The 15538-nt window shown below is 34.5% G+C and overlaps 3 protein-coding genes across 3 annotated transcripts in view; 2 read left to right on the forward strand and 1 right to left on the reverse strand.

The window, feature by feature from the left end:
- Positions 1 to 500: 500 nt before the first annotated feature.
- LOAG_03465 (hypothetical protein) lies at positions 501 to 5758 on the reverse strand (the record flags this gene model as incomplete). Its single annotated transcript, XM_020446325.1, has 15 exons — positions 501 to 827; positions 1011 to 1092; positions 1220 to 1463; positions 1743 to 1821; positions 1907 to 2017; positions 2116 to 2234; positions 2480 to 2630; positions 2717 to 2815; positions 3262 to 3445; positions 3625 to 3773; positions 4292 to 4381; positions 4495 to 4669; positions 4907 to 5045; positions 5437 to 5550; positions 5720 to 5758. 15 exons carry the CDS (start codon positions 5756 to 5758, stop codon positions 758 to 760), a joined length of 1845 nt encoding a protein of 614 aa, XP_020303316.1. The 3' UTR covers positions 501 to 757.
- A 1478-nt stretch (positions 5759 to 7236) lies between these two features.
- On the forward strand, positions 7237 to 10883 carry LOAG_16647 (hypothetical protein; the record flags this gene model as incomplete). Its single annotated transcript, XM_020449294.1, has 12 exons — positions 7237 to 7245; positions 7469 to 7595; positions 8023 to 8084; positions 8238 to 8324; positions 8743 to 8817; positions 8939 to 9007; positions 9257 to 9358; positions 9642 to 9726; positions 9940 to 10035; positions 10377 to 10426; positions 10497 to 10631; positions 10779 to 10883. The coding sequence occupies 12 exons, from the start codon at positions 7237 to 7239 to the stop codon at positions 10881 to 10883; spliced, it is 1002 nt and encodes a 333-aa protein (XP_020307212.1).
- Positions 10884 to 11103: 220 nt separating this feature from the next.
- LOAG_16648 (ATP-dependent RNA helicase DHX8) overlaps positions 11104 to 15538 on the forward strand; it is a gene marked incomplete at both ends in the record, with an annotated part of 10271 nt that continues 5836 nt past the window's right edge. The window contains 13 exons of the mRNA XM_020449295.1: positions 11104 to 11187; positions 11359 to 11481; positions 11555 to 11643; positions 11874 to 12066; positions 12161 to 12297; positions 12599 to 12751; positions 13039 to 13195; positions 13281 to 13361; positions 13476 to 13581; positions 13968 to 14160; positions 14253 to 14451; positions 14930 to 15001; positions 15262 to 15396. Coding sequence (XP_020307213.1) covers positions 11104 to 11187; positions 11359 to 11481; positions 11555 to 11643; positions 11874 to 12066; positions 12161 to 12297; positions 12599 to 12751; positions 13039 to 13195; positions 13281 to 13361; positions 13476 to 13581; positions 13968 to 14160; positions 14253 to 14451; positions 14930 to 15001; positions 15262 to 15396 — 1722 coding nt within the window. The remainder of the gene's footprint in view (positions 11188 to 11358; positions 11482 to 11554; positions 11644 to 11873; positions 12067 to 12160; positions 12298 to 12598; positions 12752 to 13038; positions 13196 to 13280; positions 13362 to 13475; positions 13582 to 13967; positions 14161 to 14252; positions 14452 to 14929; positions 15002 to 15261; positions 15397 to 15538) is intronic.

Below are 15538 nucleotides of genomic sequence, written 5' to 3' on the forward strand. Positions count from 1 at the left end.
AAAAGATTCATCAAATGACAGCAAAAGCATCAATAGGAAGAAACAAAAGAAAACATCACAGTTAAAAAAAGTATTGATTAGGATAAGTTTTCTTAGCAGAATATCTCGACGTAATCATTCCAGTGTTTCTGAACAACTTAGAAATGTTTTTAACGATAATTTCATGAATGAAATTGATAAAGTGATTTATGCATTGAGTTAGATGCAACGGAATGAAATTAAAATAGTGTACGAGAATTTTTCGAGGTAAATTATGAAAACGAAGTAAACTAAGATTAATTCAGTAACAGGATGGTCTGAATAGGAACTTGAATCCGAGTGCTGTTGTTGTCACTACGCTTATGAAATCAAAAGTAGATTCGTAAAAGAAACTTGAAAGTAGTCAGTGCAGTAGCCCAAAAGCTATGGAAATTCCAGAATTGGCTTCAAAAATCACAAGTAAAAACAAATGATTTTCAGGCGATTGAATTCAATGTTCGTAGTTCTCGTCTGTATTTCGTGCAATGTTTGGAGTACTAAGAAAGTCGATGACATACACACACACACACACACACACACACACACACGCGGACACAAACATGCATACAACACACATACACACACATCATGTCCTATGTAATGAAAGATATAAACACATCGTAATTGAATTCTAAAACAAATAATTCATAATTTAACGATTCAAGGACTGGAACAGAATTTCATAAAAAACTACAGGCATATGTCAATTCAGCATAAAATTAGAGAGAATTTCGTACAATTAATTCCTAGCATCAGCGTCACGACGCCTTCGTTCATATTCGCCATCATTTTCTGACGGACTGTCTTCTCTAGAAAAAAAAAGAGCAAAACTAGATGACAAAAGTTCAACCTTGCATATTCTGAAATAAAATTTAAATTTCTACATAGACGAGAAAACAGTAAGCTATAATCACGACTGAAAGTGGGAAAGTAAGCTTTTGTTCACTTTGGCAACACCTAATTACGTTTCAAGCGACAATTTTGAAACGAACCTATCCCTTTCATTTAGGACCGCAAGCTCAACAACTTCCATTGGCACTTGTCGTTGTCGCATCACATCATCTACATCGTCATCTGAAATAAGAGAATGAAATGGAACTGATATCAATAGCTCTCGCAAATCAGCATTAAAGTAACAAAGTGTTAATCGATATCAGATGTTTACAAGCTATCTTTCTAAAGAGCAGTTCTCGAAATTCACCATTTTCAGAATCTTCCAGATTCTGCTGGTCAACCTGCGGTGCTCCACCAATGTCTGGTGCTTGTGCTACATTATCGGCACTTGGTACAGCAGCAGATCCTGCAGTCTGCTGAAATGTTCCATCCAGTGCATGAGATTCGGGTTTTGGCTCAAGAAAGTCCCAAATAAGTATCGTGTCATCGTGAGAAGAAGATACTATTTGAAACTCATCAAATTGCAAACGAAACACTCGACCCGTGTGCTCCTGAAGTTAAAATATACCATGGATACAAACGTTATGATTTTGATCAACAGTTAACCACTAGTGTTGCTGAGACATCATATAAGCACATATCAACCATAATTCTCTTTCCACCCAAACTCATTATAGCGATATTTCAAATTCAGTTCCTAGAATTGCTACGGAGAAACAGACTGGTTATTTCTCGCCATACGTACCAACACATTTCACTGAGTTGAAACAATTTCCTTGTTTTTTTCTCTTACCCACCACCACCAACATTTTTCATTTTAAATCCCTTACCACCAATGTTAATAAGCATATACTATCTGGTGGAGAACGCGGATTCATTGCTGCTTGAAGATCCCAAACCTTGATTCTTCTGAAATTAAATCGAAGAAAAACAACAAATCATTAATGGTTTTGGATTAAGCCGAAGTTCAAGCATAATGAAAACTTTGACATACCCATCATAAGCACCAGAAACAATACGTTTCGAGTCGAATCGAATACAACGAACAAGTTGTTCGTGACCTTCCAAAACCCTTAGACAAGCTCCTATTTCAATATCCCATAACCTAAAATCAGTAAGGAAATAACGCAAGTATCGAAAATTTCATACGAATATTTTTCTTAAATATAATACATCATTCTATTCCAAAACTGTACAGAAAACCTGATAGTGTTGTCACTTGAACCAGACACAACTAGTCGATCATGATACTGTAAGCATGCGATGCCTCGCCTATGACCGATCATGGTACGTACAAATTCACATGTATCCGTGCTCCAAACCTTGAAATGAAAAAAAGAAAAAAGAAGAAAATCTGTAAAACTTAGCGAGAGGAAACTCATTATATGTGAAATAAAATTTATTTTACACATAATGTAGCTATATAAATTTCAACAAACCAAACTTTATAAAAATGAGTTGTTAAGCTTAAGAAAAACCTGAAGGAAAATGAAGAATCGGAGTTAAAAACCGCACGAAGGGAAAAGTTCAATATAACAAGTAAATATAGCAGTAAATCGGTACTCACTTTAATTGTACGATCACCTGAGGCTGAAACGATATATTTGCTGTCAAAATCTACAACATTAACAGCCGCGCGATGAGCCACAAGCACACGACGCACGTTGATTTCTCGTGGAGAAATCATACCCCAAACTGCTATTGAACGATCCTTCGAACTAAAATTTTTAAATCTGCAATGCTGATGTACCTATGAATAAATTTCCACTGGACAAGATTCAAAAATTCTACATCGAGAGCATACCAGGTAACCATCATCCCATTCTGAAAACGTAAATGCAAAACTGCCTCAACGTGATGCATCAGCGTATGTAATAGTTCTCCAGTATGTACATCCCACACTCTGCAAACATTTTATTATTTCAAAATTTAAGGTTGTAAAAACTGCAAAACTCACGAACAAAAAGAAAAAAAACAGTCAGTGAACCCAAATTAAGGAGGATTTACAGTGTTCGTATAAGGAGGGGAAAAAAGGATGCATTTGCAAAAAAAGAACAGGTTTTATAATAAAAGTTATAACCCTAGAGTAAAAACAACACAAAAGTAACAATAGAAGGCATTATGAAATGCTTGAGAAGTTCATGATATCAACATTAGCTAAAAAAAAAGAATTTAAATTTGATTACGAGAATCTGAAACAGTTAAGTGACGTCATAAACTTCCGGAATTTACGATTTCCACGACACTGTTTCCCTTTAACAAAACCTCAACTTTAACAAAAAAAAAGCAGAAAATTGCTTATTTCTACAAGAACCTAGTAAATATAAAACTATTACAATGTCTGCATACCTAACTGTAGTGTCGCTGCTTCCACTAATGATGACTCGATCATCATATTGCAGACAAAGTACCGAACCAGTATGTCCACGTAAAGTTTTCGAACACTGTAAATCCTTTCGCAGCCAGATTTTGATTGTATGATCTCGGAGTCCCGATATTATTTTATCGTCGTCATACTGCAGACAATATACACCTAAACAGCTTATTACCTTAATTGCCCCCAAAGAAAGTGGAAGCATAAGAAAGGTTCCAAAAAACGCTCAATTAAAAAATAAAGAAAACGGATTTCCAGTGTTATAAGCAATAGTTCGGACATCCGAAACTATGAAGAACACTGTAACACAAGAGCACGAAAAGTTACAGATGAAGCACCTCTACTAGGTTCTGAATGACAGGTAATGCGGGATAGTACATGTCGTCCATTTTGCCAGTTAGATTTGAGCGATTCAATATCTCGATTTATTTTGGGATACAAATTTCTGTAGAAATGATGCTGGGCTTCTAGCGAATCAACTGTGTTTCTGAATGCAAAAAGTTTTATATATCGATAGTTAAAAAACTAACATAAGATAATCAATATCAGTTACAAGTTTTTTCCTGATCCACTGCTGTGAAAAAAACTCATGCCAACAGAAAACTAATATTTTTATGAAAAAGGATAAAGATGGGAACTGTAGATATGTTATTCATATAACATCGGAAAGTAGAAGAGGAGGTTACAGAATCCAAGCCGCAGAATATATTTGCATGACAATGGAAGCAATCGTCACTATCAGATGGAAGTGAAATGAAAACTATAGCTAATTTGCGGCAAATTATATAATTTAGTTATATCTTTGTGATAAAGAAAATCCTTTGTGAATGGATCGCTGGAATGATCGTTCATGAAGGACGATCAGTACAACAATCTATTTATGGTTTCGAATGCATAGCTTAATCGCATTAGATCCATGTAGTTTTATCACTGAATAAATTTTAGTGATTAAAGAATGGAAGTCATCTGTGATTTAAATCTAAAAAGCTAAAACATGGGAATCACCTGAGCTGTTCGATAAGGTTCGGAGAATATCCCAATTCTTGAAATATTAGTGTGTGAGCTTTTTCCTTCGAAACAAACAAAAAGTTTCGCCTAAAATCACTTACCATGAGAAAAAACGGAAAAAAATTGAGTGCATTATATTAATCAAATGTTGGTTCTATATCCGAATTCAGGAATTAAATTTTCAATATCGGAGACATTACCATCCACGTTTATCCACGACTCCTTTCCAGACTGGATCAGTTTGAACGTTTCGCTCAATCAATCGGCGCCAGAGTTTTCCATGCGATATGATTCGTCGCCATGTGTGACTGACTTTTTCACTTGAATTCAGCCAACGAGCATCAAGGAATGACAGAACATACCTTGCTAATCGATCTAAAGATACTGATCCCATCACAGATGAGATAAGGACTTCGGTTCTGATATCCGAAGTCAAGAGTAAATTAAAAAGAAAATACCACCCACTCTTAGTTACAACTTTTTCTAGTTTTCTTAGAATTGTACAACTCAATAACAGAAGGCTGCACATCAAAATCAAGCTTATTTCTTTGGTGTTGCCTTCGTAACAAATTTTGCATTTACTCCATGACATTATAAAATTTTTTTGAAAACCTGGTAGGAAGGCGATGAAGTCTCGCTGTAGAATGGGTTTCAAATATGCATCTATCTGTCCATGTTGATCATGGCACATACTGCGGATAAGAGTTTTCACGAAATCCACCTGATCTTGATCCGTCCAACTGGTAAATTTCTGTAAGGATAAATTGTAATAGGTAATGGATAAAAAACAGTGCCTTTTTTCTCAAAGATACTTGCAAGCTTAAATGTGCAAATTAAAAGATTTTTCAGCTTTATAATCATTAAGAGAATTAATCAGTGCCTCCTAGTGCAATATAACTTGAATCTTACACTCCCTTCGAATGAAAGGTACAGTAAAATCTCCAAATAACTCCTGAGATCCTTAGCGCTCTTTAATGGGAAAATATTTGGACGTCACATACTAGTTGATGCTCAAAAAATACAGATATTTATATCAGTTAAAGTACGGTCGTCTTCAGCATTTTCCACTTTATGAAGTACGCTGCAACAAACACGAATCTGACTGCTTTAGGTATGCTTCGAATATGAAGTTAATAACTCACTTCTAGTACAAACTGCCGTTCGTTCAAGTAAGCTGCACTCAAATTTTTTTCTCTTTCTCTGAGAGAAAGATCTGCCATAAGTTCAGCTGTCGATTCGCCCTGAAGCGATTCAGGCTGTAACGAATAAAGTGTCAAGAATTGAACTTCAGTCCATTTGAGTGGGGCCAAAAACTAACTTAAATGAAAAACATCAAACTGACATCTGCTTTCAAATACTTGAGTCATTAAAAATTTCAACCAATACTTCCAATTGACAAAATATTGTGACAAACATCAATCAAACCATTATGGGCGAAAAATGACTCCACTTTTTACGAAGCATACTGACCGGGAAGATGCTTTCTGCTGGTTGATTTTCCTACTGCTATTGGTCAAGAAAGATTTTAACGACAGCGAGAGTCTCTACACAGACATGAAGGCATAGAAGATGAAATCGTAATTATTTTGTACTGATATCTTTGATTTGTAACGTATTAGTTTTAGGATATACCAGCAATTCGGATCTCTTCTGCATCTTTTTTTTCTAGGAATAATTGAAATGAAAACCATTCCACAGCATTTGGGATCTAACCTAAGAGAGGAGCTACAAAATTAGCCTTTAAAGCCAACACGGTTATATCGAGATGAACAGGCTAGTGAAAACTGCATTAAAGAGATCTAGAAAAAAAAAACTAAACAACGACTTCGTCGGAACAACCATAATGGTCTCCTTGACTGTTAGGAAATGCATTATTTATCGTTGACATCGCTATACTGATTGGAGTTCTTCACTCTTGAACACGTGACTCTAAAAGAACGAAATACAAGATATAATGTCAGAAAACCGAATAGTACACTACAAAAAATGATGTCGTTGTTTCTTTTAGCGTAAGTAAATAATGCAAACGCACAAGAATTACACATTGATAAATTCCTGAGTAAATCTTTATGATCAGGCTAAAACACGAAGATATGTTGGTATCATGCCCTTCTAATCATATGTGGGACATTCGAACTTTAGTAAGACTTCTGTTAATGGTACCACTCTCAATTATCCAACTATTACTTTATTAATGTTATTTGGAAGACAGACATGAAGATAAAACTGTTAACCTAATATGCAAAATTTCAGAATTCAGCAATTTTCAAGTTTCATTTCTGATCAAATACTCATAAGTGTCCGACTGAAGCGTCGCAGGTTTCCACATGCACAGTGAAGGAGACAAATAGATCAGTGTTCGCAACAGTGGACCGATCTAGTACCATTCTCTGACGTGCATTGCAAGGTTCCAAGAATTCACCGGAAAACCCTGCTTTCAACCTACACCACTTCCCGCACAAGTTCCTCCCACAGCCTCTTCCCCTGAATATGAGATCTGCGGCACTTAACAATAACCAATTCACAATGCTGCAGTTCTTGTCACAAAAGTCGACAGAACAGAGAATGTAGAGTGAGAAGGCTGACGTGTAGAGCAGTTGAAGGTGGATAGTTTTGAGGAGAGTGCTGAGAAGCAGTTGATTATCCCATAACGGATTGAAGTGCCGGCTAGTTCTACCCATGATTATCCAGTTTATCACTTAGCATTACTCCATTTTCTTCCTTTTTCTTCCCAGAATACCTCGTTGTGTTTCCCGAAGTCTGGTGTTACTAGATACAGGTAATGGAAATTCACCTTAGAAGAGTACTATGCTAATAAAGGGGAATGGAATAGATTCCTCAAGTGATTCTTTAGACTTTACGTGAGACTTGATGAGTAAGAATCGAAGACGTCAGTATCAATGAATTGGTAATCCTTGTAAATGTGCCCTGTTTAAAGTGATATGTTGAAGGTACTTGCAGTTGGTCCTTTTTGCAGTTAACGTTGGTCCAGAGTTTCGAATTGCATATTTCGGAGGAGTAGAAGATTTTTGTGATAAGCGACTCTAACTTTTGATGTTTTTTAGTTATACTTGTCATCGTTGTTATCGGCTGATTGACACTTTCGTAGCCACTTCTCACTTAGCGAGAAATCGAAAAAACCTGATCTTCCGAAAAAACTGTTGATAATTGCAGGTTGAAGTGGTAGCATTGTTTGTTAAATTGGACGAACAAGAATTAATGAGCATGTTTAAGTCGCGACGTACAGAAATCGGATTGGAAAACATCGAAAGCAATCCGGACCGACTTAATTCTATCTTCGGTAAATCATACGGGCAGTACTGTCAAACTGTTCATTTTTTTTTTTGATATCTTTACTGTATTGTTGCAACTATATTATTTCTTTCGAAAGAAGTTTTATTACTAACATCGTTATGCATCAATCTTATCAGATTACGAACTACGATGATTTTTGATATTTTTACTGTATTACTTAAGCCATCATTGTTTTCTTCAAAATCAAGCACAAATCATCCTTGTTTCAGAAATTATGAATCATGATAGTTTATGAATTGGTAAAATTAAATGTATGATAGATCATAATTTTTAGTCGAGCTTACTAAATATACCCAACTTATTTCTTTATTGATGACATTACGATCATCGTTGCTAGCAACAGTTCGTTTTTTTCCTATTAAAGGTAAGGTATGCATTTCATAATATAGACATGCGTAATCCCCATCTTTCAGACATTGTGAATCATTCAACGGCTTATCAGCAAGGATCATATTTCATAAAAGAAATGGAAATGGTAGAGTTTTTGTTCAGTAAGCATTTTGTTGTCTTTATAATATTCGCTAAATGATATTGTTGCTTTGAATGCTTAAAAAAAGATGTTGCTTTTTTTGTCATTTTTTCATATTTTATATTTTTACCATACGTTTCATGTCACATGATTTTGCAGCTTGAACAGCAAATTGGAACTGGTAATAAAATAGTACCTTGTGATTTATCATATCAGTTGACGTTTCACAATGAAGAACAAAGAACGGTATGAATTTCAGTTAGCTTGTTATGAACGAAATTCATTCGTATGAAAATGGTCTTATCAATATTTGTCCGTTTTTACCGTGATATGCACATAGTGTATTGTAACGATTAAAATGTATAATGCAGTAATTCATATAATGTAACACATTTTCTGGTGGTCACTGATGTATGCCTGTGGGACCCATACAGAATTTGCTGTATTTGAAGTCTTTGAGAATATATCTATTACGCTTTTTGCAACACCATTTATTTTTCATTCTAAAGCGAGATAAAGTTGGATTTATAGAATATATCTCGACAATAAATTACTTTGCACGTATTGATCAGTTTACTGATTTACTTCACAGCCCCTTCAGAAAATTTAGTTTTGATGTAACATTTTTTAATTTTTTCTTTTCAAGTATTAGTTTTGTTTGCAGTTTATGGAAAAAAAAGTAGAGCAGAAACACAAATGTACTGCTAGTGCTTGGAATGTGGATGAATCTATGGAGCAGGTTGCGAATTGGATATTCATTACATTTCGACCTTTTTTTTAAGCATTTGAAATTCAACTGAAGGAATTATGATGGTTAAGGCTGTCTTTTTTTATTGGTCTTATTTATTTTGATACTGCAGATAATGAAAGAGCAAATACAAGAATGGAGTCCTGCTACTGAAAATACCTGTACATATGCAATCACTAAGGTAGAGAAACTCCCATCAAGAAAATCTACTTTTAAAATATTATTGTACTGAGTTCAAGTTCAATCTTTTCCAAATATCATATTTTAATTCAATATGCCTTTTCCTTCTGTCGAATCCATTACAGAAAATTGTGTGCTTATCCTTGGAATTCGTCATTTTGTCATAAAACGGTAATACACCACTGCAAAATAACAGAAAGACATGTTTTTTGGCTAGAATAAATAAAAATAACTGAAATGGTGTTTCAAGATTGATGATTATTGCTACAGTGGCGGTCGAAACATTCGAAGCACTTCAGAGTCTGCAGAACCTCGTCCATCAGTGAATGTCGATTGCAACCACTTATACATGGTGGTTCTATTTCTGAAATGTATTCCCTAAATTTAGAAAAATTTAACATTTACCTTTTCTTTATCCTCTTTTTGTTATCCTTTTTTGCCTGATGATATTTTTATCTAACTGAAGAGTCTGCTTTCGTTGTCTTGTAGCTCTTGTACTGAAAATTTTGAGTAATGAGGTTTTGAAGTTCTCTTATGAACGCTTCTGATTTGTTAAGGGTTCTAGTCAATAGTGGTATAAGTGATATTCTTTTTTCTCGCTTTTCCAATATGCAATCTTTGAAGATTTATTTCAGTTCACAAAATGTTCCGTTCTTCCAATGCGTATAGAACATGAAAGTGGTACTGTTAAAGCTCAATCTTATTCATCAAAAGAGGAAGGTTGGCTATATTTTTTCATTATAAAATACTGAGTTTTAATGTACTTTGAGGAATTCAAGTATAAGTGAAGTTGTTCACTTACTTGGCTTTTTGCTAGCAGTTGTCAATTTCAAATTTTTGATGCCGTAAATGCAAACATACAAAAAAAAAAAGAAAACACCTGGTTACATTTTTAAACCGATTTTTGGCTTTCTATTTACGGTAGCATTGCAGCTTGTAGCGAACGTTCTGTTTTCTTTCCTGATATTTTTTCTACAAAATATTTGGATTTGATATTTAGCAATCAAGTTTTCACCAGAAACAATGCTGGTAAGTTTTTTCTGGGAATGATATGGTCTAGGTTTGAAATGAAATTCGAATTAGAGCTGGTCTTGTTAATAATTACGCTCAAAATGGAAACCTCTTGAAAGAAACAAAAAAATCCCGAACAAAGAAATCACGAATGCCTGCTCTTCAATAAACATGATTCGAGATAACTTGTTATTTTTGCTCTTTCCATTCATTCAACCGTTTCTTTACCTGTTTATCGGAATTTCTTAAAATAATTTTAAGAAATATGTAATACCAAAATTATGCAATTATGTCGTAATTTTTCACTTTTTGTTTTATTACTTTTTGCTTTCAGCTTCCAACTAGTTTCACTTTTTCAGGAACATGCACAAATGAGTTGTGTAAAGTAAATCGTCGTAATCAGAGACAGGTTCGTAAATTTTATAATTTCTTTTGGGTTATCAAACACATGTATGAATTTGCTTATTTCAGTGTTGCAGGTCCCATCTCCACCTTGGCAACAGTTTCTCCATCGTGTTCGTGGTAGATTCATTGCAGATACGAGAAGGCTGATGAAGCTTCAAGAAACTGTTGAACCTAACAACGTCCATGATTGTGACTTTTTTAAGAAAGAAGTAATTTTTTTGATAATTTTTTTTATGATAGAGTGTTTCCACCACATTGCTATATAGTAAGCTTGTATAAATTCCATGGACTATTTCACGATTCTCGTTTTTTTTTTTCAAGTTAGAAAATAAAATAACTGCTCAGTAAGCATTTAGATTCCAAAACGAAAGTGCAGAATAGAAATTTTTGATGAAATACATACGAAACATATGCAAATGCTGGAAAAATCACCGCATGCCACAAAGTTGATTACGGAGTGAGTAACAGTTAACTATGGAATGAATCTTTAGCAGCTAATCAATTTCCTCGTAAAGATTTCACAATTGATGAATGTTCAGTTTTTTATTAGCGTCTGTTAGTTAGATTTTGGGTTGGTTGTTTACAAAGTTCATATTGATGTTGAACCATTTAAGGGAAACTTGTACTTATAATTTGTGAATTGATGGTCTGAAACACTATGAATATTAATGGTTTAGACTTATGAACCATGAAATAGAACGTTTTTCATGCGGATTGCCAGTTTATAACATCAGGAAGGATATCAAGAACACTCTGTGTAATCAGGTTGGTGTGTTCCTGTTTTATGACTTTATTTGATTATTTGATTTTCAATTTCTAATAGCTTTATTATCCCGAAGTTTATATATTGGTTACCTATACTTTGTCGTTAAAGTTTTCCTTATTATTGTCACATTATTCCTTTTAAATTTAATTTGTTTTAAATTGTCAGTTTAGGGAAGAGTATTGATTGTAGTAGCAGATACTGGTTCGGGTAAAAGTACACAGATTCCGCAATATCTAGTATTCGATGGCATTATTACCCCTTCGCAAAAAATTCTGTGCAGTCAGCCGCGCAAGGTTTTTCTTTTAGCATTATTTGTTGGGGATGTATACAAAATTCCTCGAGTAAGAAATGTAAGCATTCTTTTAGACTGCTGTATGCGAACTGGCCGTGAGAGTGGCGAAGGAGACGTCGCTGATTAACTACTGTTTGGTTAACGTCCCCGTATATGAAGATGGGTAAGCTTTTGCATGCTTCGGGATGAGATAATTCATTACAGTTTTTATCTGATGTTATAGTTCAGAAGTTAGTCATGGTGCGTGCTCTCTGAAATGTTCTATAATTTGCGTGCTCTTTGAAATGTTCTATAATTGCTATGTCTTTTCAAAATTCAAGCAGTTTCATCAAGACTTATTGTGTCATTTTTTATTTTCACACTATGTTATCTGCATTAACCAATGTATTTCAGGCTGAAACCTAATTTGAATGCAAAAATAAATTTCATAACAGAGAAGCATCTTTTGGATTGTATACGAAATGATCCTGAATTATCACAATTTGGATGCGTTATGATTGATGAAGTTCACGAAAGGACTGTCAATACTGATATGTGTTTGGGGATGATGAAAAAAGTGCTTAGATTGCGGTCGGATATAAAATTGGTCAGTTCCGTTAGAAATTTTATAATAATACTCAAGATTTCTAAGTGTTTGGTTCTCTTTCTAAGTCCTAATCTGTTGAGTAGTCTTGTTTTAGGTGATATGTTCTGCAACACTGGATCCAGAACCACTATTGAAATATTTCTCTGAGTTTCAAGCAAAAAAACTAGAAGTTCCAGGACGTCAGTACTCTATCGAGATTTGTTACGAGCCACCAATTTCTGGATGCAGGGGGTTGGTGTGAAGTTTTTCATATAGATTATAAAAGGCGATTTGTGCTTCCTAACTTACCTTTTTGCACGCATTTCATAGGTAAGGAATGGATTCACATCAATATATAATTTATTTTATGATCACTCCATTATAAAATTATCCTTAATATGTATCCCACCGCTTCCGCCCTTTTTTATTCCCTCAATGACAAATATAGCTAGTCTTTCAACCCTTAGCAAGACTGCTTTTAATAATTTGTTACGGCTATTTTTGCTTTTTTGTCTCGCTATCCGTTTCCATGATTCATTTCTTTTCTTTCCAGAATTAGAAGTTTGATGCTGGATTATGTCGACCGCACAGTGGAAAAAGTCATAAATATTTGTGAGAAGGAAGCTAAGAAACAGCCTTTTGAAGACATTTTTTGGGAAGATAGCTTGGAGACACATGCAGCACATATTATGGCTTTTTTATCAAAGTATGACAATTATTGTTGGAATCAACTTTTTAGTACCGTTTGTCTAAATTCTTTAAATATTGTTCATAATTATTATTCAGTACTTAGTATGTAATAATTGCTAACTGCAATCTAAGTTTGACATAGAACTGGAAGCTGCTTTATTTGATTCGAAAGTAACTCCCAATTTTAATTCTTTTCTCAAGAAAAAAGTGTTTCATATTCTTATTTAGGAACTTATTCTAATGTTTTTTATTTATTGCTTCCCTTTTATTTTTGCTGTAGTTTCTTCTGAAGATCATTTTTAGTCCTCATGAAACGCTGATAGCTGAAGACCGTCTCTCCAAGCGACTAACGGAACTTAAACATAGCGTGAAGGTGAAGATCGTGACATTATACGGGAAGATGCCAGTTGAAGATCGAATTGAAATTTTTGCTCCTTTGAAATCTGGATATCACCATAAGGTTGTTAGGCTTTGCAAGCTTTTGTGATTCATTGTTATTGTTATTTTATAAACATGTCATTTTCATCCTTAAAATTCCATTGCAGGTTATCTTTGCAACAAATGTCGGTGAAACTTCGATAACTATTCCAGGTGTTCGATACATTGTAGATTGCGGGTTAGCGAAGGCATGCCTCATTTCTTCCTTTTGATTTCCTTGCACAATCTAGGTGTTTAAAAGTTACTTTTTAAAGTTTTGGCTTCTAATATGGCTATCCTCTCAAATGACTACTATTATTTAGGTTAAAAAATTTGACACTACCAAACGAAAAAATATCTTAGAACTGAATTTGATATCGAAATCTGCAGCAAAACAACGAGCTGGAAGAGCCGGAAGAACAGCACCAGGTTTTAAAAGATTTTTCTAGTAGGAAATGATCTCTTCAAAGGATTCGGAGAGGGGTTTGTTTATCATCATACTATTTTAAGTCATCGAGATACGTTCCAGTTTTCTTGACCGATGGAGTTGCGTTCGAATTAAGAGTCGTAGGAAGTCCATCGTATGTGACTGTTTAAGACAAAAAAAAAGTGGATTTCTTGACATATGCAGAAGAAAAGTAATGCAAAAAATTGGCTTACCTATTCCAGCTGATGAGGTATGATTGATTCGCAAAGAAATGGAAACGATTAATTTTATTTTAACTAAGATAAAAAGAGATAGAGGTGTAATACTTACCTAACTTCTGGGCGCGCAACTGTTGTTATCGTCAGCATAGTGATTGAATTTCGCTTAGGGATTTGCTATCGCCTTTACTCGGAAGAACAATATGAAGAAATGGAATCCACAAACGTTCCAGACATCCTTCTCACCAACCTTGCTGAAGTAGTGTTGTACCTGATATCAGTTGGTATTATGAACCCTGAAGAGTTTGATTTCATTGAAAAACCGGATTCGAGTGACCTGATGCATTCGCTGAGACTTTTGAGGTATGTTTTTTTGATCCATTTCTTCAACATTTGGGAAACTGTGCAGTTTCCCAAATGTTGAGGAAACACGGCTGTTTAATGAAAAATTGCAGGTCTCTTAAAGCCATTGAGTGTCGCGAAACCATGCTAGTTGTAACTCAGCTAGGTAAAATGATGCAACAGTTACCTGTGGAGCCACGTCTAGCAAAAATGGTTTTGGATTCTGTACAGTACGATTTAGTGGCTGAAGTGGCGGTCGTCTGCGCTTGCGTTCATGTCGGGTCACTCTTCAACCGCGGAGATAAGCGAAATGTAATATTTTGAAATATTCGAATAGGAAATGACTTATCATCCGACATTTGCACTTTCTGATTTTTCAGGCTACCTTGTAACGACAATATTTTCATTTACATTTATATCATCCAAAGTCTCTGTGGTGTGGATGAGAAAAAAAAACAGAAATTAGACGGTGTATTTATTCTTTCATGCTTACTGAATAAAATGCAACATACTTCTTCCATGCTATTGCTTTATTTTCAGTTATTACTACTTCATTACCACTGAAATGTAGAAGACAATTTATATCTCTTCTCCTACTTAATTATTAATTCATATCCGTAAAATCATTGTTATTTTTGCTAACTCATAGGATTTCTTTGCATTGGTGAAATTTTGTCAGACAACAGCGGAAAAAAAATTGTCAGATAACGACAAAAAATATCTTATATTTCTGGTGTGTAAGATATGTGCGTTTTATAATGCGATAAATTATCAGATCAATTCCTTTCAGAAGTTCGTTCTAGCAGATCAAAAGAAATTATCATTCTGTGAAGACAGTGGTGATCCAATGACATCTTTAGCGGTGAGTTTAGCTTTTTGATGCATGATTAACCGATTAGTTTGAATGAATCTTTGGAATGGATGCTGAGATTTTTTTTTTACTAAGTTCCATTAATTTCTTTTTCCTATTACCCTATTTCTGCTAGTAATTGCATATATCACTCAGAAAAACGAGGAGGAACTGTCTATCATAGAATGTTCACAATGATAATAGTTTTATCAATTTGTTTCGACTAATGTTTTGAGGAATTGGTTTGTTGTGTTGTATAAGTTATTCTTTAGGTGTTCTTGCAACACATAGGAACACCAAACAATCGATTCAGACATTGGTGTTTAGAGAATTATGTGAATTCGAAGCATATGAAATCCGTGTTTAGCATTGCCTATAAGATCTGCAAAATTATGTCTCACCTTACGGTGAGTATGCATTCAACTCTTCCTTTCTTTTTTTACATTCTACGAATCATATTTGACTTTTGAATATGTTGTTTAACGATTTGAATATTTTCTGATGTTTATCATTTGTTTTGGAATAGAAACTAGATGCGTAGTTATATAT

The sequence above is a fragment of the Loa loa genome, assembly GCF_000183805.2.
Source record: "Loa loa unplaced genomic scaffold supercont3.11, whole genome shotgun sequence".
NCBI classification, from domain to species: domain Eukaryota; kingdom Metazoa; phylum Nematoda; class Chromadorea; order Rhabditida; family Onchocercidae; genus Loa; species Loa loa.